Raw genomic sequence first — 21,764 nt, 5'->3', positions numbered from 1 at the left:
TAAAATTTCATAAACATTCAAGTCATTTGCACAAAGCCACCCAGACTCAGGACAAACATTCGTGGATCACACAAACGCTCGTCCTACGAGAGAATTGAACAACATCGTCGCGCTCTGTGGATTTGCCGTGATGACCAAGGTGGAGCCGCTTAGTCCAAATCAAATAAATCGCAAAAAACATTAAACTCAGAAATTACGCAATTTGATTGGTTGTCCTAGGGCCATCTAAGAAGCTCCTCATCATTGATATTTAAACGAAGCTTCATGCACTTGAGGTCTTACTTTCTTGCTATTCAAATACAACATCAACGCCTTAGCATCGACGTATTTGCTTGCGGTTCCGTACGCGACAATTTCGAAGGTGCAGGCGTGTTTGAATATGATCTCCACGTAGAAGAATATGGTCAGCATGGAGAACCCTGAGCAGATGGCGTTGAGGTTGGTGCACCAGCGGCGGAGGGTGATTTCGGGGGGGTTGTCCTTTGTGTACGTGTTCCACACACGGAATACAATGCAATGGTATTCCATGTCCTCTTGGAGTGTCACCTGGGAAACGTCAAAGATTCGAAATACAGCAAAAAATACTTACTCTAGAATGGATTCTAACCTCCATTCACCGACTTCATTGTTTCATGCTCTACTAGAATATTTGCTTGTATGAGGGACTTACTATTTTCGGTTAACTTTGACGCGGGCTTAAAGAGAGTCAATTGTTTCTTGAATAGAAGAGCCGAGATTGCAGCTTACTTGACTTGTATTAATGTACATGACATGTGTTGCGGGCTTGTAACAGTAGATAGGTAATGATATGACCTACATGCTACCGAATATATTACTTGATGATCTCCACATGAAGATGCCAGACTTCGTTTGCCTAAAGATCAAATATTTGTCTGTTCCACAAACGTGTGAAGACTATTGGATCGAAATGCAGAGGCCTAAAGCCACATCTTTAAGTAATGTTTTGCAGGTGTGGTGATTGTGAAAGTGGTATTTTTCATCCATAATACTTACATTATACTTGACAATTCCTTCTCGATCTTCAAAAGTAAAAGGAGGTTGTATTCTCGTACGATCTGAGTACATCGTGAGCTGGGTCTCCTCAGGATCGCATTCACCGAATCTCTGGACGTTTGACGTTGCTGAAATATGTTCGTTTAATAATGAATGATTCTAACAAAAGTTCCTATATAAATACCTTTTAATTAGATCTGTGACTCGAAACGAAAGTGTCGTAATATCATAAGTCTTATCGGTAAGGCTCCTTCCTCATGGCGATATTTTGTAATGATACTGTTCCGTACAACTAAACCAAAAAAGAATACAAAAGTGTACGACGTTTGGGGAAGAACAGAAGAAGGGTGGCGCCTCAGTGGAGAAACGATACTTAATCTTGACTTGAGGTTATTAGAGCGAGGGCACACGGCTAGGGACCGCATCGAGACTGAATGGATGCAAAAAGTTATATTGCTAAGGGTGAATGCCCTAATAGTAGACGATGTGTTTTGATTTGATTAACATCATGGACAAAAGTTAAAAACTCTTGATGTTAGACACTTGAAGATAAAAATATTTTTTAATTTAAATAAGCACAAAATCTAAGCAAAGCGAAAGTTTATGTCATGGTGACAATAAAAGACCTTAGCAAGCCTCCTAACATAGGAATGATGTTACAAATAAAATTAGTCTAGAATGAAACAAAATCATTATACATTATATACCTACTTCGTCTTAAAATCAAATAGTTTGGTGCCAGTCTGGTGATGGCCGGCTGACCGATGCTGGACATGGCTCGTTTCACCCACAAGTGGTACATGCCGTAGTCCAGGAAACGCGCCGGAGCCTCGCAACCGGGACCGATAATGCCGAAACCTAGCTAAAATGTAAACATAATATTTTTATCGAAATTGGACCTTAGGAAGATGAGAATAAGCGCGAAAGAGCATTAATAAAAATGTAAAAGACTATTTCTAATGTGGAAAAAAAGTTATTGCGTGGTTAACTTTGTACTGCCTCTTTTCCATAGGGCTAGGCTTTTTTTTTTAAGGAGTAAGGCCACATGGATGCTGTGCATTGTATGTTGACCTTCAAGTAGTGCTACTTGGAAGTCAAATATGAAAAAATGGCTTTTTTTAAATTTTGTTACGATTTAATAGCGGCCACAGTCTTTCTTTAAAACCCGCATTTTAAGTTGTTGTATATAAATAAAGCACTTGAGTTTGAATTAAACTGGTTTTATTATAATTTAAGAAAAGGAATTACAATTCACATGCACGCGTTACAACGCCGGTGAGAGAGAGAGATAGAGGGCGCTTACGTCGTGCGCTTCAGCGTCGTTAAGTTAAAGACGCGTTCTTATGCGTTCATACCAACACCCTCTCCTGAACGCAAACCCATTCCAGTCGTCAGAAGGGAGAGCTTCGGTCGATGCAGCCCCTTTGTTAGCGCATCCGCCAACATAAACTCGGTGCTTATGTATTCTACATGTATCTCCTGAGCAGCAACCTTTTCTTTAACAAAATTATAACGGACGTCTATGTGTTTGCTGCGGGCGTGGTAAACACATGAACCTGAAAGACTAATAGCACTTCTATTATCACAGTATATAGTCATTGGTGCAACTGAATGCCAGATGTCTTTCGTAAGTTGCCTCAGCCAGATTGCTTCTTGAATAGCGGACGCCAGAGACATATACTCTGCTTCAGTGCTGGAGAGTGCTACTGTGGCTTGTTTTTTAGAATTCCAACTAATACAGCCACCCTGAAATATAAACAAATAGCCAGTGCAAGATCTTCGATCTATGGTGTCGCTGGCCCAATCTGCATCACAATAACCAATTATGTTTTTATCGTCCTTTTTGAATGTAAGTTTTAAATGAATGGTTCCTTTCAAGTAACGAAATATTCTCTTCACAGCAATCCAATGTTGCATTGTTGGATTGTTATTAAATCTACTAACAGTATTAACAGCAAAGGCTATGTCAGGCCGTGTACATTGAGATAAATACAACAGACATCCCACAGCCTCTTGATAGGGTACATTTTTCAATACTTCAGTTTCATTTTCAGCCTTTTTTAATTGAGTCCCGGCTTCAAAAGGAGTTGGTACAGGCTTACAATCATACATTTTGAATCTATGTAAAATCTTCTCAATGTACAATATTTGATCCAAAGATATTTCCTCAAAATTAGCGCTTTGTGTTATTTTAAAACCAATACATTGTCTGGCTGTGCCAAGGTCCTTCATTTTGAAATTTTCTTGTAATTTTTCTTTTACAAAAGATGCTGTGTTTTCATTATTGAACATATAAAGCAAATCGTCGACATATACTGCTATGAATAATATATCATATTCATCTAAAATTCTATAATAAACGCAAGGATCTATTGGTGAGCGCTTCAATCCAATGTCAATTAGAGCAGCATTAAGTTTCTTATTCCATTGCCGGCTGGCTTGTTTCAATCCATACAATGCTTTGTTAAGCCGACATACTTTATTTTGGATTTCATAACATGGTGGCAAGGACATATAAATTTCTTCATCTACAACTCCTTGCAAAAATGCTGAGATAGCATCCATTTGATGAATTTTTAGTTTGTACTTAGCTGCTAGACCAATCAAGTATCTGATAGATGAATAGCGTATGACCGGAGCATAAACTTCATTGTAGTCTATACCTTTTGTTTGTTTAAATCCTTTTACTACGAGACGAGCTTTGTATCGTGTTATATTTCCAGCGTCATCTCTCTTAGTTTTAAAAACCCATTTGCACGGAATTACCTTTTTGCCAACAGGTGGATCTGTGACACTCCAAGTGTTATTTTCAATTAAGGATTTATATTCAGCTTCCATGGCTTCCTTCCATAATTCAGAATTTTCACTGTTTAGTGCTTCAGTATGATCTTGTGGATCATCATCCAATAAACTCATTGCAGATTCTGAATTAATACATAAAAAGGACTTAGGATCTGAACTGTTGTTATGTACTTCTCTTCTCTGTCTCTGTGTATTTCGACGAGGTCTGAGATTCACATGACATATTTCAGAACTGGTATTGACATTGAATGAACCTGTAGGTGTGTATGTCTCATCATTAGGATCCTCATAACAACTGGAACTATTTGAGTCTGATTCATAATTATTGACTTCTTCATTATGAGATGTTTGATTTTTATCGGTCTCTAAATATACTATGCAATCATTCTCTTCACTGCAGTTGTTAGATTTGCTTGAGGATACGTTTAAATTCTTCTTTTCTATTATATTTTTCTCTTCTACTGATTCCATACCCTCTTTATCTTTTGTTTCAGTACAACTGGTAGTTTTAACTATTTTATTTTGATTGACAGTCTCTTCTAAAAATACTACATCTCTACTGATTGTTACCTGCTTGGTTTTCTTATCTATAAAGCGATATCCTTTAGTGCATTCACTATAACCAATAAAAGTCAAATTACGTGACTTAGCATCTAATTTGTGACGCTTTTCTTTTGGTATATGTACCATCGCTTGGCAACCAAAGACTTTCATATGACTTAGATCAGGCTTGAATCCAGTCCATCGCTCCTCAGGTGTAATTTCAGGCAGTGCGCGAGTTGGTGAGCGGTTGATGATGTAGGCAGCAGTCGCTATAGCTTCTCCCCAATACTCCTTCTGTAGAGAGGCATTAAGTAACATGCATTTAGCTCTTTCTATAAGAGTACGATTCATTCGCTCGCTTACGCCATTCTGCTGAGGTGTGTATGGAATAGTTGTTTGGTGTTTTATGCCAAATTTCTTCAGACATTTGTCAAACTGACTGTTTATGTACTCTCTACCATTATCACTGCGAAGTATTTTTATTTTACGATCCAACTCATTTTCTACTTTATTTTTAAATTCAAGAAATTTTTCTAATACTTCTGATTTACATTTGAGAAAGTAAACAAAAACTTTCCTGGAGTAGTCGTCTATAAATGTTAAGAAATACCTTGCACCTCCGAGTGACTGGTTCTCCATGGGTCCACATAGGTCTGAGTGGATCAGCTCTAACAAACTTGTTGCCCGGGAGCCTTCATTTTTAAATGGTTGCCTGGTTTGTTTTGCCTCCAGACAAGATGTACATATGTAGTCGTCATCTTGTTGACATAACTTCACACCAAGAGTACATTCTGGAATCTTATTTATATCATTAAAATTAAGATGTCCTAGTCTTTGGTGCCATAAATATTTGTTTTCAGCTGTAGCTGCCATTGCCTGCCCGCTTTGATAGGTAAGTAATTTGTAAGTATCATTTACTAACTTTGCAGTGGCTACTATCTGATTATTTCTGTTCATTATTGAGCAACCAGAACTGTCAAATTTAACCTTATTGCCATTCATTATGATCTTGCTCACAGAAAGTAAATTTGTGGATAAAGAAGGAATAAATAATACATTATTTACCTGAATACAGTCAGGTTCTCCAGTAATATTATTTGGTACCTGGATATTTACAGTGCCACAGCTTTGCACGGTGAGAACTTTGTTATCTGCAATCCTGATACTTTTTACAGACGGTACAGTTTCATTTGTTAACCAGTTACGGTTCATAGTCATGTGAGCTGAAGCCCCGGAGTCCACATACCAGCTACTGCCATCATTCACAGATGTAGCTGAAAAAGCTGCGACAAAACCATTTTTAGTATCTTTGTCTTCCTTGTTTTTATTTTTATTTTTAAACCAACATTGCTTGCCCAAATGCCCATATTTATTACAGTTAAAGCAACGGGGGCCTTTTGGTTTTTCTGAGTGACTGTCTTTATGTTGAGTATTGTTTATGAATTTCTTCTTAGACTTTGCATAAAAAGCTGTAGTACTTTCTGATTTAGATTTCACTTCTTGTAATAACTTTGTTTTAATCATATCAGCACTAATTTTTATGCCTGAGCTTTCTAAACCCATAATCATAGGCTTATATTCATCGGACAACCCGGCCAACATTAGAGTCCCGAGCCACTCATCATCCACATTGAATCCTATCCCTCTCAATTTATGTGCTGTTGACATCAATTTGTTTATATATTCTTCTATATTTGTAGTAGACTCTAGATTAGTCGTAATCAAATCTCTGAGAAGCCCCACTTTACGGAGTAGACCAGTATCTTCAAATGCTTTTAATAAATTGTCCCATACCTGTTTTGCTGTCTTCGCATCTTGAACATGCACGTATAATTGTGGATCTATCAATAAAATTATTTTTGTTCTGGCTTTCATGTCTTTTTTTGAATCACAAGTATCAAGCTGTATGCATTCCCAAAGTTCTTCATGTTGTAAATATGCTTCCATTGCAAATTTCCATGTCGAAAAATTGGCTCTGCCAGTTAATTTCTGTATTGATAATGTGTTTAAAGCCATTTTGTAACGTTTTTGACATAAACCTGAAAAATAATTATCTTCTCGCCGAATTTGAGGTTATGCCTCACTTCTCACAAAATTTATACTTTTATTACAGCTTTATTTCAAAAACTTTTATCAGGCAGGGACGGCCCATAACCTGTTGTATATAAATAAAGCACTTGAGTTTGAATTAAACTGGTTTTATTATAATTTAAGAAAAGGAATTACAATTCACATGCACGCGTTACAACGCCGGTGAGAGAGAGAGATAGAGGGCGCTTACGTCGTGCGCTTCAGCGTCGTTAAGTTAAAGACGCGTTCTTATGCGTTCATACCAACATAAGTAAAATCTAAAATTTCACCCACTTTAAGGTCTACCACTAACTCTTTGTCTGTCACTACCCGCTTTCTCCCCGGGGAAGTGGGTTTCCACGGGAATAATCAAAAACACATGATTTTCTCTTGGGAGAAAGATAAAACATTTTGGGATGGGAAATGGGACTTAGCCCGCCACACATGCCTGTCATTGCAACTCTTGTAAGCCAGGATCTACAATGCAACCAACAAAAACAGACGAAACACTTAAGTTCGGTGTGGGGTGGTCCCAGGGGGAAACATTGGTGACCAAAGATCAAAACAGAGGTGCCACAATTGTCTGGATGTTGAACAAAAACACTCCGCTCACCAGTTTCCATTTACCCCCATCTTGTATCACAAGCGCAGTCCCGCTCGTCCACACGCATTCGCCGCCGCTTAGAGCTCGTGCACATGCCATGTGGGTAGGCCACATAGTCTCAATGTCTAACTGTAAAGAACATATCTTGACAATGTGGGTTCAATACAAATAGGCTAAAGAAAAAAATATATTTTTTAAACGACTTCGGTGCAATGAAATTTAGTCTAACCTAAGAATTTGCTCACAAAAGCATTCATGGATCACACAAATGTTTGTCCTACTCTGGGATTGAAACCGCGAAACGTTACAAACTGTGGGCTTGGCGTGGAGACTGCAAAAATTCAAACGGCAAAGTGCCGTCTAATTTTAAGTGAAGAAAGTCAGAGTACATATTTGTATATTTGAAGTGCTATATTGGTACTTACTTCAATTCTTCTGTAAAATTCTCGGCAATGCGTATCATCAACGTACTCCATTCTATACACATTCACCATGGAACTGTTGTCACAATCTGAAACGCAATTTTAATGCTCTAAAATTCAAGTGAACCCATTTCATCCCAATTCTTCACAAAACCATGCTGGGGGATTCAATACTTTAAAATAATCAGAACTTACACGGTGATTTTTTTGTCGTCTTACAAAAGCAGCTTAGTTTTTTAGAAACACAGCTCTCTTGCAAGCGCGGTCCGAGCCTTGTAACACTGGTGAGGGGCGCGGGCGGCGGCGTTTTTATCATTTTTAAGAGCATATTTCAGATTTCTCTTGTTTAATTTTCTTCGTACTTATTATCTTAGTTGATGATAAAAAAAAATCAAGCCTAGGGGCATTTTATGTCGGATACATGAACTGGGCTACTTTTGTAAGACGACCAAAAAATCACCGTGTATAATAAACTAAGTTCTTATGTCATACCGTGGTCCAAGCTCAAAGCGTAAATCGATTGTGCATTATCAAAACCATTGGGTGGCGGACAGATGGGGATCACTTCTGTAAGAAATCGAACATTTACTTAATTAGTTATATTAAGAACATGGAGACATACAGAGTTCGGAGACGTTGGAACAATGGAGAATTATGAAGAAATATCAGATCCACTAGATAAATTACATCTTGCTATCATCAGCGTTGCGATAGGAAGCAATTTGGTGTATGAAAATAAGGTCACGTGACTAATCCACAAAAACTGTCGTTTCCATAGAATTGAGAAATTTCTACTAACGTCCACTATAAGGTATTTGTCTAAAATAAAATAAAGTGTTTGAAGTAGATTAAAATAAAATATGAATAAAATAATATGAAAACAAAACGTTTCAAACGTGGTGGTGGGGGCTAATCGCGTCTCGTGACAGTATTAATTTTTTCGTTACGCCATAATAAAAAAAAAACAGACGGCCTAATTTGATTTTCAATCAAATACTTATCATTTAGGAACGTAGGAAAGAAAGAATAATATCATACTGTCTCTAAACGGCCTGGGGTCCAGCTGTATAAGAGCCAGCGTGCTGTACGTGGTGCTCATGAAGTCAGGGTGGTAGGTGTAGTCCTTGATGCGGATGGAGGGACCCTCACTGCGGTTGTGCCCCAATATGACGCGCGCTCGACTCCTGTTGTCAATCATGAAAGATAAGTAATTTGGTTTATGTCATTACTTACTAACTAATCCAGTCAATTTCGTTCTGGCCGGCTTGTGACACCCAAACACATAAAAATCTTCGAACCGATCTGGTAATTAGGAGGAGTCCTGTGATATGCACACGAACAAAATAATTATATTTCCAAAGATCGTCATCCTTTGCATCCAATCCAAAGAAAATTTCAAAATTTCGTAGCACTTCTTTTTTTTATTTATAATTTTATAATGCGGACAACATCACATACATTGTTCTGAACCCAAAGTAAGTTGCTGAAGCACTTGTGTTATGGAATTCAGATACAACGAAGGTACCACAAACACCCAGACCCGAGACAATGTAGAAATGTGATTTTTTACATTGACCCGACCGGGGATCGAACCCGGGACCTCAGAGCTAGCGACACCTTGAAACCGGTGCGTACGCCACTCGACCACGGAGGTCGTCTAGATTATTTATATGATTTGTGTAAAGACTTTATGTCAACTTACCTAAAGTCGTGTTTTGGATATTTGTCAATGTCTAATGCTGCAGCAATTACCAGCTGTCTACTGATTAAAACTACTGTCGTTTTCACTGGGGTTGATGTGCCTGGAATAACAAGTACCAAGTATGCATCATATATCAAGTTTGACTAAGTAGTTATTATTTGAAGTAGGATGCGTTCTTTAAAAAATACATAGAACCAATATTTATAGCACTGAATATATCGTAGGAAGAATTAGAGATTCTTACCTACAGGATAAATCAACAAGCCAAGCCAGGGAAAGCCTTCAATATCAGCTGTTCCCTCCTGGATTGGCTCGCCATAAAGATTGTCTTCACCACATATCATAGGAGGAAGCTTCGGAATGTTAGCTGAAAAGGTTTTAACTTAAAAAATAAAAATATAACTGGACACAAAAAAGAATGTAAAAGAGCATTGCATTTGTCAATCAATTTGTTTGGAGGTAGATGTCACCACGCCAAACTGTGCACGATTAAATGGTTGTTCGATCCCTGCGTAGAACAAGATTTTGTCTGATGAACGAAAGCTTGTTCTAAGTCTGGGAGTTCTGTGTATGGGCCTTGAACGTTTGTGAAACCTTTGACGATATAAGGATTTGATTCCTCTACAAATTAAGTCACCTCAATTACAATAAGATAGGGATAGATACGCAGTACAATACTCACTGGAACAACCTCCGAAGTAAGTTACAAGAATTACTAAAACCGTTCTTCCCTTCATTTGGATGTCACAAACGTACATACACTTCGCATATATAGATTAAGAAGTAGAACACTTTAGAATAGTTTTATTCAGACTTTCTCAATTTTCATCTTTATATTTTGTGCCGCGGTTTCACTTGTTTTACTTATCTTCCAAAGCAAGAATTGTGATGTAAATAATCTAAAATCTTCCTTAACCATTTACTTTAAATATCAGATGCAAGATTTTTCCAAATTTCGCAATAAGTTTTAAAGATTACCGCGTTAAAAGTTTTTTTCAATTTTATGCGTTTTCTTTGCCTGTTATTACCGAACAAATCACTCTTGTATAACATGTGAAGAATAGACTATTTCTAACTCGTATGCTGTGATGTTTACTTGTTCACGTTTTTCAATAAATATCAATTCAACTTTATGAGTGTGACATTCATTATGCATACAGTTATATGTGTGTACTATTGTTTGAACAATTTTAGAACAATCGGTCTTCAAACGAGGTATCTTGTGGAAGAGAGACAACACTATTGGCAGTTTAGTCTGCCATCTTGCTTAAGAAGCGCAATAGTCACTCAGATTATAGTCATTTTCAAGGGCTACTTACCCAAAAGATGCAATTGCAGCCGTATTACTTATCCTCCGCAGTCTATCCTCCGGTAAGTACCACCACCAGGCTGTATAGCTGCCTTGTATTACTGAGCCCCCAAAGTTCATGATTGAACTGTGACACAGATGACGAGTTTCTGCTGCCGCTAATAAACAAAATTGAAATCGGTTGATATGATCATCAACTTGACAGCTGACTATATTTTTTTTGCAAATTTGTTTTTCTTTGTCCTATTTGTAAAGAATGAAATCAAAAGAATCAAAAAACATGTCAATCCCTTGATAAAAAATTAAAGAGTTAAAGTAATTCACACAGGCATAGTCGCGGGTATCCAGAGTATGCAAGATGATACAAACTAACAAGCGTATGTTTAGATTCATAATATTATAGAGTAAACAACGTCATATAATTTATGCAAATAACTATATTATCGGGTGTATAAAACTTCTATGTTATGTCAAGGCAAGTCATGAAATATCGAAAGTATCGATATTTTTTTGCATATTCACTTCGTGCATCTTTATGCAATACTTATCGAGGGTTGTTTCATATAAGTGGAAAATACATTTATGTTTTGTGTGCTGTTTCAGAATTTTGAAATAAAAAAAACAGAAATTGCCTTAAAGTAATTTCTCACAAAACCAATTTATATGCGAAACCATGCCTCAAACCCCAGCAAAATAAATACCTAAATAACACGAAAATAAGATGACGGATTTGAATGTACCTACTACTACTCGCCCCCCCCCCCTTAACCACCAGTCAAGATTTCAAAACCTCAATACAAGACCCCTTAAAAACAAAAGAGAGATCATAAAAATATCTTTAGAGCGTAATGCGACATTATGCCACAGTGTAGAAACTTCAGATATGATCCCCGCGTCGCGATAGGGCAGAACATTCGCTAGTGCCCGCTCTGTGGCGTCGCCTGCTATCGGGAATCTGTACGTGCTCTATGAGGAACTTGGCATCAGATAACCCACTCGTAACCTAAGGACGTACTTCTTTGTTCTTCGACTTAACCGATTGCCGTATCGAAAGGGGATTATGAGTTTCTTTTGTTTTGTGTTGTATCGATCGATTTACGAATTATGATGCCGTGTTATATGGATTACAATTTTTTGTCATTGTCTTGACACAAAAATAATTGTCTACTCAAATTTGTTATAAACAAATGAAAGGGTAATCGTAAATATATTTGATAAATTCTTACCTTTTAGTTAGTAACCAAACTATTTAATTTATTAATTTGTCATTTTAGCTATTTTCTAGAATGAGGCGTAAGCATTGGAACATGCCATTTCTTTCAGCTTGAGAATCTTTGCTATAACATTTTAGTTCAAAATAAAACAATATCTTTTTGACCTAACCAACATGAAATACACGTATAAAAAAATAATAGCCTATAAACGTCCTACTGCTGAGAACAGCTTTCATCTGTAGAGGGAAGATTTGAGCGTTGACCACCACGCAAGCTGACTGTGGATTGGCGATTTCTTCCTCCTCACGATGTTTTCCTTCACTGTTTGACACTGGGACCTTAAAATAAATAAAACTATTACTACTAGATACTAGTATTTAAAAAAAGTCACATTGGTGATGAGGCAAACTGCCTGCGCCGGGATCCAACCAGCACCTCTTGCATACAAACCCATGTACTCATCGAAAAAATATTTTTGAATAGTGGTATATAAAACTACTTTCCATTGTAGATTTGCGTAAAACAGTAATTTGTTGCAATCTGTTCGGAGCGGGTTCCTATGCAGAAACCTCTTTATTCCAAGATTCCAAATTAAACGTTTAAAAGTTAATGGCGAAAAAACTTTATAAACTGAAACCACTCAATTATTTGCTTTTCAACCACAAAAAATAACATCTCCAACATTTTGCTTTTGGAACATCAACCTTAGTTAGAAAGAAATAGAGTTGGATTTGAATTGTAGTGTATCGTTGACTATTTTATCTCACTAAAGTGCATCAGTAGAACTTTATCCTTTTTGTTTTAAAATTTAAATCTCTGATAATAATGTTCATAATTACATTCCTCACTTGTTTGCAGTTACGAATTTTCGTTCGGGTTTTAATTAATGCAGATATGAGAATACTTCGCTTAAAGTTTAAATGTTAAGCCAATTTGTTAATAACGACAATTTGTTTTAAAGTTATGTATTTGCATTCTTCGGTTGGAGTGATAGTTCAGTGGTGTGGTATGGTCTCCATACAAATGGATGCCAATGATCAAGGCATATAAGTTACGGGTTTGATTCTTGCTCCAATCAAGAGGCTAGCAAGTGTGTGACCCACATTAATATAATAGTTCTTATTGTGGGTTTTCTTTCGGCATGTTTAATACAAGAGAAAACTGATTAGTTCGTCAGACAGATTTCCAAAAAATATTGGAGTGGTATTTTTACTTTTTTTCTCGTATAAAAAGGAAAGACGTTGTGCCTTTCTAAACAAACAACAATGGTGATACATCCATGAATCGACCGCATCAAACTTAGCTTAACCTTTGATAGATCGACTTGTGATACTTAGCCACGAGTTCCTCTTGCTTGCTGTTATAGTGATGACTTACAAAAAAAATGTATCTCGTATCAATGGCATACCAATCAAAGGCATTCACAAGAGATTCCTTTAGACTCATCGTCACAAAAATACCTTTCCATTGTTTATATAAAAGGTTATTTAACAATAACTTCGATTTTCTTGTGAGTAGTCATCGGAACAAATAAACAATTGAATTGATCGCGAGTCTTAAGATAATAACCTCGAATTCAATGTGTGTAATCGTTGCATTGACATGATGATGTTCAATGTGTCTTCTGTTTGGTGTTAACTAAAATTATTATAGTAATATCTATTTGGATATTGTCTTCTATGATGTAACTGGAAGTTAAAAGGTCAAATACGAGTAGGGCTTCAGAAACAGGCTCAAGACAACAGAGATTTTATGTCCATTAAATCTTTGTCTGCACCAAATGCTGCTTAACCTAGATTTTGATTTTTGTGTTTTTATTTCAAGTAGGCCATTATCCAGACACATTCAGAACGTTAGAATATTGACTCTAGGTGCACGGTTCCAAATGGTCATTCTAAGAAAATCGAAAGCACCAACAGAAGTATTATTCTATGTCAAATTCAGCTATCCAACTATGTATAATGGTTCCTAAGAAAAAGCGTAGTGACTGATGGATAGATAGACGGATTGACAGGGGTCCTTCCATCCTAATATGATGCCAATTTTACTGTTTTGTTGCGAAATCCTTACAAAGCATGCCTGACACCTATTCTGGGTTCCTATAAAATTGCATTTGTCGAAAAGAGACATTGCTCTACACCATGCATACTGTCACCCATCCACTACCGCAATAACATTAAGCCGAAGCAGGCTTTTACATCGCAAAAAAAGAAACAAATATTTTCACTTATCGTTGTATAATACAGAAAACATGTTTAGTTCTTTGATCTTCTCTGACTGAAGAAACCTGAAGTAAATTATCGATTTTTTAAATATCAGTTCGGCAAACTCGCAGCTAGAGATCAAAGGAGAAATCGTGGCATCACCTTATTTCATGTTTGTATTATAAATGTTTTTAAGCTTATGTAATCACTATTAAAATATGTGAGAATCAGGTTTCACAGATTTGGGTGTGTGATATGATGTTGAAGGTGCCTTGAACTGTGGTAGTGATAATAGTATAGTCTGTTTTTAAATAGCGCAGACAATTGAAAATATAGATGACTATTGAAAGACTAATTACTTTATAGCTCGCCGTTAACCTATTACATTATTGTAATGTATAACAAACAGAAAAGATGCTGAACATATGTTTATTTTTTATGTTACTTTTGTGTCATTCTGTCACAAATGCTGGCCCATGAACCAAAGGTACCAAGAATAATGGGTGGCGTACGATGACCACTCGTCTACCTAAGGAACCTTGTCAAAAAAATACCAAAATAGTTTCGTACATTTTCGCCACTTCCATGAAATCATTACGTGTGGAAAGTAACCGCCGACACGTTGACTGTTAAAGCGTAATGGTGTGTTAAGACAAAGCCGTGACTTGGAGTGCACTCGAAGCAGGTTCGAGACTGTGGTAAGGCCGCGTGCACAGGCATGAGGACAGGCGAAGGATGTAGAAAGGTGTGAATGACTTAACTTAGAAATAAACTTATACAACAGTGCGGTTTGCCATTATTAAACTAACGTATTTCAATACACATTTTTCTACCTTGACTTGTTATAACAGTAGATTTTTTACTTAAAAGAAATGATTTTGATTATGACAAAAAAGATTAGAGATATCTTACTCCGTCGTACTGCGGTTGTGTCTGAAACCCGTTACATCATTAAATAATTAATCATTTTTTTAGCTAAATTATTTCAAATTTAACACATTTTTGCCATCTAAAATAAATGGGTACACAGCCTTAGGCGTGTCGAGGCTTCGACGAAAAGTGGCCAAATAAAAGGTTCCATAGGAGGTTTTTGAGCCGCGCCTTGCAGTATTCAATGGAAATGCATAATGCTGTAGGCGATACTACTTTCTCAAGGTAAAATGGTCGAAACATTCATCAATTGTTATTAATTTGTGATAAAAAATGGCGTTATAAATTTGCGATAAAAAATGCAATATTTTTGTTAAAATCCGTTTGCACATATGTAAAAAAGAAATTATCTTAACATTAAAAGAAGAACTATAGATAAAATACGATTCTAGAAAACTTTTGGTTAAAAAATTTCGTTTACTTTTCCGAGATTCATAACATGAGAGATAACCGTCTAATAATATACAGCAGCAGAATCTATCTATATCTATGCAATATCAATGCATTTGAATAAATTTTAAATGACCTAAACATCTCATTTAGTTCACTGCCTTTCAAATCTTAGAAGCAAAACAGATGCCATCACTTCACTTATTAGTAACATAATGAAGCTACAATGTAAGACTTCTGTCTTCCCCCCTTCCCCCCCCCCTCCCCTCCCACTCCCTCCCGACTCTGAGATTCTCAGCTTCTCTCCGCGGTACCTGTAAGTAGCGCCGAAACTGTCGCGATGTCACAACGAAGCCAACTATGGTTAGGGTTGTCCACTAAAATATGTTGCGAATTTTTACAAATACGTAGTTTTTTCTTTATAAATATATGGTAGACCCTCTGATATTGTACAAAGTAATTACACAAAAAAAAACACAAACACTTCGTAGCTAGTGACTAATCTACTACTTCATGGATGACCATCAATGTTATAGCAAGTTCCTACGTGCATCACATCTTTCACAGTCTTTTGCGGGTAGTGAGAAGCTAGAAAGTCTGACAACCAGTCTTACTCAGGGGTATCGTGTTTCCACGTAACTAGGTTGAGGAGGTTAAGTAGGCGGTCGCTCCTGTTAAAATATTGGTAATTATCTGCATCCGCTAGACTGGAAACCGACCCCAACAAATTTGGTCAAAGGCTAGGAGGATATAAGATCAGGAGAACATAAAAAATAATATCAATTTATTATTTTCACAAGTGTCAGCCCTAAACACAAATCATTAGCGACTTGACAAGCTCGCCGTCGATAGTTTACGTTTTCTCTTTAACGATGCCGCCTCAAGACTGAGGAGCTCTGAGGCCCTGAATTCACGAATAAATTGTTTGTTATTAGTTCCATTAACTATATACCATTGTCAGAAAGTTAAATATGTAACTGCTGTGTATGTTTCACGAGGACAAAGGTTGGGGGAAAAAACATGATCATCAGTTATGAAGAAACGGATGTCTGCTGTGAGGTTGTCAATGGTTAATGTGCCCTTTATACAATTAGATTGATATTTCCAATGCGGTCAATAAAATTGAGATGCATGTATGTAATACAGAGTTTTATGAAACGAAGAAAAATTACTGTCACTGACTTTTCGTTTTGAATTACCTGCATGTTTCTGCTTAGTGTCATTTTGAGTTGAATTTTTTATTTTGTTAAAGTTTTATAAAGGACTGTTTATAGAATGTTAAAAATCGCGGTATGTTGAACGTCAGTGTTGTGCTTTAAGGTGCTATAATCTATCGATCAAAAAAGCAATGAATATAACATACCTACTTCACATGCCTACGACTACCGAGTTCGGTTTCTTAAAGTATTTTGACGAAGCATCAGACTAAAAAGCTCTTTACAAAAACAAATTAAAATAAAAACATCAAAGATGAAAACCGCCAAGAAAATCATGCTCACTCGAACAAATTAGCAATTGAAATGAGCGCGACTCTGCACAGAGCAAAGACATACAATCAATAAAACTAATACGCACATAGAGTTACATATGTCACGGAGTAGAACTAGATTCAGTGTTCCAAGATATGCAAACAAGTTGTGTTCGCCCGTACAGTTCTGTAAGTGCCGCTGACTGTGACACCGATGCGTGTAAGCAGTTTTTGAATTAAAAGAGGTTAATTTAAATTATTGTCCATGTTTCTTTTTACATAGCATATGCCAAGCCTGTCAAGTCCGTGAGACAGGATTTGGCAGGCTTGTTGGTTTACGGCCGCTTTCTATATTCGATCCCGAATCTAAGATTCCGATCAATCCAGATTTTTCTCAATCCCTCGATTGAGCTTGAATCTGCATTTCTTTAATCGATCTCGTCTCGAAATCTATCGAAAAAAAACGGATAGATCGCCCTGCTAAACGTTTTGTTTTACGCATGTGCCGAAAAAGTACTTCAGCGATTATTAATGTGTAAAATGGTGGCTATTTTCTTAAAGCTTATCTATTTTATGTATAATCACTAGAAATTGCACAAAATACAAAAATAAAAGATTGGGAAGTCGTAGCGGTAAATACTATAATTCTACCTGAAAATTAGAAAAAGCATAAACGACAATAATCGTTTATTGATGAGCAACGGAACGTCAGTCAATCGAAAAGTTGTCAGTCAGTTTGACATTAACATGGTATATTTTAAAATCGCAAGTTTATTTGTTGTTTGTTTTTCCGATGTCTCAGCTATAGAATAGAATACAGCGGTAATATTCGAGCGCATTCAGAATAAGTTCACGCGCCATCTGTACAAGAAACTGTATGGGGTGTATCCGTTCTACCTACTCATGGATCCCACTCTGTTTGTTCTGAGCATGGTTGGCAATGATCAACTGTATATGAGACGGGAGTTTGCACGGGTCGTCTTCTTGGTGAAGGTGCTTCGTGGAGTGGAGAATCACCCGGAAGTATTGCAGCGCTTGAGCGTGTGTACCGGACCGCTTCGTGCGGCGGCGGCGAAGCCCGCACCTACAGCGAGAACAAATTTGCTCGCCAAAGCACCTCTTACAAGAGCTCTCCACACCACCAACTTCTTCAAAATCAGACTGACGTGTTTATGTGTTTTTAATAATGTAATGTGTTGCAATTTTTGTTTAGTTTAAGTTCTAAGTTGTCGCATTAGGGTAAACCCTGTAATGAAACTTCATGGTTTTAAATAAATAAATTAAAACGAGAATATTATAATCGTTATTTATTGATTCCAGTATTACAGATATTGGTAAAAGTGTACTTAGTATACAAAAACTATAATACCGAAAGAAAAAAGTTTAAGCGTCCGCTGGTCTTTAGCTTAAATCCTTGACCCCCGTTTACGAGTAAAGTGCAGAAAAAAAAACAGCCACTCGATACATCACAATCACAATTACAAATTTTGAGGACAGATTTTGTTCGTCGTCGCTGTCACTACTATCCCAGTCCGATAGCTGAGCTAATACTTCAAGATCGCTATCACTATCACTTGAAAATATTTCCATTTTCAGAGATTTCTCAGTACAATCCGTAAAAAAATGGGGATCGCGATTATAGATCAAAAATGTCAAAAATCGATTTGTCAAAACCAGAGATCGGTTATAGAAAACGCATAACTGTCACTTTCGTACAAATACCAATCTAAAATCTCGATCCGCCCTCCCAAAGATAGATTGAAGAAAAAGATCGACAAAACGATCCATGGATCGGTTATAGAAACACTAAAAGTTGAAAATGGATTCAAATGTCAATCTCGATCCGTAAATTAGGGATTGAGATCGAATATAGAAAGCGGCCGTTAGTGGTAAGCCCTGACTACTTTAAAGAAGGTTGTGGGTTCGATTCCTATATCTGTGTGATGAACACGAAATTTTTTTAGTATCTGGGTGTTATTTATCTACGACATGTATGTATTTAGAAATATAAACATTTTCTTAAGTGTCTACATATCACAGACTCCTGGACTAAGAAATTTTATTCTTGCATTTTCCAGGGTTCCACAAACACTCAAGTGACAAACAAAAAAAAACTATGTGAATGTTTGTGAGTCTCAGAACAAGCATTCGTGGATCACACAAATGCTTTCTTAGGATCTAGGCTATGCTAGGATCGAATGCGCCATAGGTTACGTTTGTCAATAGTCAATAGGCTTGGCGTGGTGATCTATGTATATCACTATGCTAACTGTGCAAGAGGCTATCTAGAACTGGAGTACTAAAATGTATATAAAAAAGTCAAAGTTCTCAAAAATTATAACGCTCGCCTTAACAACACGGTGTAAAACAACAAGACGAACTGATTCTTAAGATTCCATAGGACAGCTTAAAACTTTCCCTACAATGTTCTCAGAGTAGGAAAAATGTATGTGTTTTGTGATAGAAAATGTCTCCGGTTGAGTTACTCAGACATATAATTGGTAGATATTCCTGATATAGCTTTTCTGCATTAGAATATTTTTTATTAATAGAGTTGAAAAGTAACAATATGCTTTAGGTATATTTATGAAAAAATCCATCTAGATTATACAATCAAGTGATACAATACAACAAGTATTTTCCCTTTATTTGTATTAATATAAAGAATAAAAATTCTATTTATTAGATTTTTTTATTTATTATAATATTTTTTTTAATAATTTTTAATAATTTAATAAATATTTTTTTATTAGATTCAACGAGAACTAGCAGTTCCTTTTTAATAGCCTGTGTAAGATGTTATTCTCCTTATCAAAAGTAGGAGGTAATTATATTTTTCAATTTTCAGTCACACGCGCAATGCATGGCTGACGAAATTGTCACGTCACGTTCTACGAAGCCAACCTCGACGAATATCGTTCTTCTGAGTCCAGTGGGTGACAATCATTGCCCATCGGTTTTGTTGCATTATGACTTTTTTGTAAGACAACTATTACTTAAGTAATGAAGTTTATTTTTTCTGAAAAATCCATTGTTTGTTTCAGAATCACCCATCTAGCAGGAAGTCCTACTTTTTATTCCAGAATTGTATTGAAAGAGGAATAGTAAAGGAAAAAAAGCAATTTAATTAAAACATACCGTCGAGATTATAAGACTAGACTAACTTAAAGTTGCAGAGAAGTAAAACAAGATTTACAAAAACGAAATGAAATAAAATATTTATTCAGTTGTTGAAACACTGCTCAGCATATTTCTCAAGTCAGTATGAACTCGGGATGCTTCATAAATTGGCTCACGAGTCACGTCGACTGATTAATTTCAAAATAAACCAACAGCTGACGTTACAGAAATTAGTATTCCACCGAGAAAGGGGAGGGGCGGGGAAACTGCACGAACTAGGACTTGCAGGTAACAGAGTCTGAATAAATTAATACTTTCTAGAGATTCCCTAGTAACTCCACCCATAAAGTGTTGCAGGGTGTCTTCATTACATAGTCTTAAATAATAAACCTATTCCGAAAAATTTCAAAGTTTCTCGTAGCCTCGTAGCAGCTTGACGTAGCCGCGTAGCTCTTTTGTAGTCCTGCTACGAGGATGCTACGGTATATTTTTTGAGCGTTTTCGTGTCGTGAATTTAAAGTCCTAAATGTTTGTGGTAAATGTTTTGCGATAAAAATAGTAGTTTAGTATTATAATAGATTTTCTTGAAAAAGGAAAGAAATAGAAACTTAAACTCGATTTTCTTTTAAGTTAAAAGTTGCAATACATACCCATTCTTAGGAAATTTATGACAAATTTACTGAATAAATGTATTTTTAACGTTCAAAGCCTCGTCAGTAACGACACTGAAACTCTACAGTTTTCTTTTTCACAGTTATGATAAAGTTTTCAGTTAACATTGCTTGTATTTTTCAGGCAAGCGCGAATTATTATGCAAATGTATTTTGCTAACGCTATCCATCTAAATTGTTAAGCGAAGCTAGAATAAACAGAATTAATAATTACCTGTTCACTAGTTGTACGCGACTGTACTTGCAAATATCATTTTAAAATAATACAAAAAAAAAGTTATCTTTCGAAAATTTTGCATTAATTGACATCTGAATAGAAGTTGAAAAGCTGGAAACGAAAAATTTAAATTAAATAACCACGATACACACATTCAATAATCATTTTAATTCGCAAATATTGAATTCTCTCACAGGGAAGACGAAAAAATCATTTTCAGAAAATACCCACACATTGATTTTTATTATAATAAGTCGTAAGGCAATTCTTTACAAAACCTCTTGTTAAAATTTGTGTACCTACACCCGAATTATTTCATTAATTGGCCAAAAAAACACAAATCGGACTACAAATCTTTAAAATTCAGGCATAAACAGAAAAAATAACTTGCAAGAAGTGTAATTGGTAATTACTTTCAAAGACACACTTAGTCTTCTGCTTATCGTCTGTATAGAGACTACCAGAAAATGATACCATAAAGAGCCTACTACCACTTAAATTAAAACTGTTGCAATTATCGAAACCAATTCGTAGTGCGTTCTCTTTTCACAACTCCAATATTTTCACTACGTAGTAAATTTAGTAGTCGTCCAACTAAGAATCATTTAAAGACACGTATTCAAATATTCCTTTAGGCTCCCGACCTCGTTGAAGGCACATCGAGTGAAGCCCTCTCGATGCGTGCAGTTTGAATGGCGCGCTGAGGACCACCACAATCGGAGGAAGATATAAATAATCGAATAGATCGTTGAACTCGCTTGGCATCGAGAGCTCACTCCACTTCGGGACCGCTCATATTTTAGGTAGGTAACAGGGGAGAGGAGGCAGCGATTTTTAAAAATTATATTAATCAGTCTTGTTTGTTGTTATATTTAATGGTAATTATCGTCATAACTGTATGCTCTGGTCAGTTTAGCTGTTTTTTTTGTCTCTACAACTTTCTAAAGTCCTTTTGCTACGAAAAAGAGTTCTAGTGTAGCCAAACTTGTTTTCCTGTAAACAAAAAAACCGCCTAAAGAAAAAATCATGTTTGACAGTATTTTATATTTACTTGTTGGGTATTTCTAGAAAGGACGACATCCCA

At 36.3% G+C, this 21,764-nt stretch overlaps 1 protein-coding gene across 1 annotated transcript; it reads right to left on the bottom strand.

Moving 5' to 3' along the window:
- Nucleotides 1-34: 34 nt before the first annotated feature.
- LOC113502983 lies at nt 35-10,140 on the bottom strand. Its single transcript, XM_026884764.1, has 10 exons — nt 9,840-10,140; nt 9,402-9,524; nt 9,158-9,257; nt 8,494-8,639; nt 7,948-8,022; nt 7,459-7,544; nt 7,043-7,162; nt 1,726-1,876; nt 1,015-1,142; nt 35-546 (listed from the first exon to the last, which is right to left on the bottom strand). Exons 1-10 carry the CDS (start codon nt 9,913-9,915, stop codon nt 241-243), a joined length of 1,311 nt encoding a protein of 436 aa, XP_026740565.1. The 5' UTR covers nt 9,916-10,140; the 3' UTR covers nt 35-240.
- Between the last annotated feature and the right edge of the window lie 11,624 nt (nt 10,141-21,764).

Source organism: Trichoplusia ni, chromosome 18 (assembly GCF_003590095.1).
Source record: "Trichoplusia ni isolate ovarian cell line Hi5 chromosome 18, tn1, whole genome shotgun sequence".
In the NCBI taxonomy this organism is placed as follows: domain Eukaryota; kingdom Metazoa; phylum Arthropoda; class Insecta; order Lepidoptera; family Noctuidae; genus Trichoplusia; species Trichoplusia ni.
Note: the sequence above shows the minus strand (reverse complement) of the source record. Positions and strands in the feature narration are given on the sequence as shown.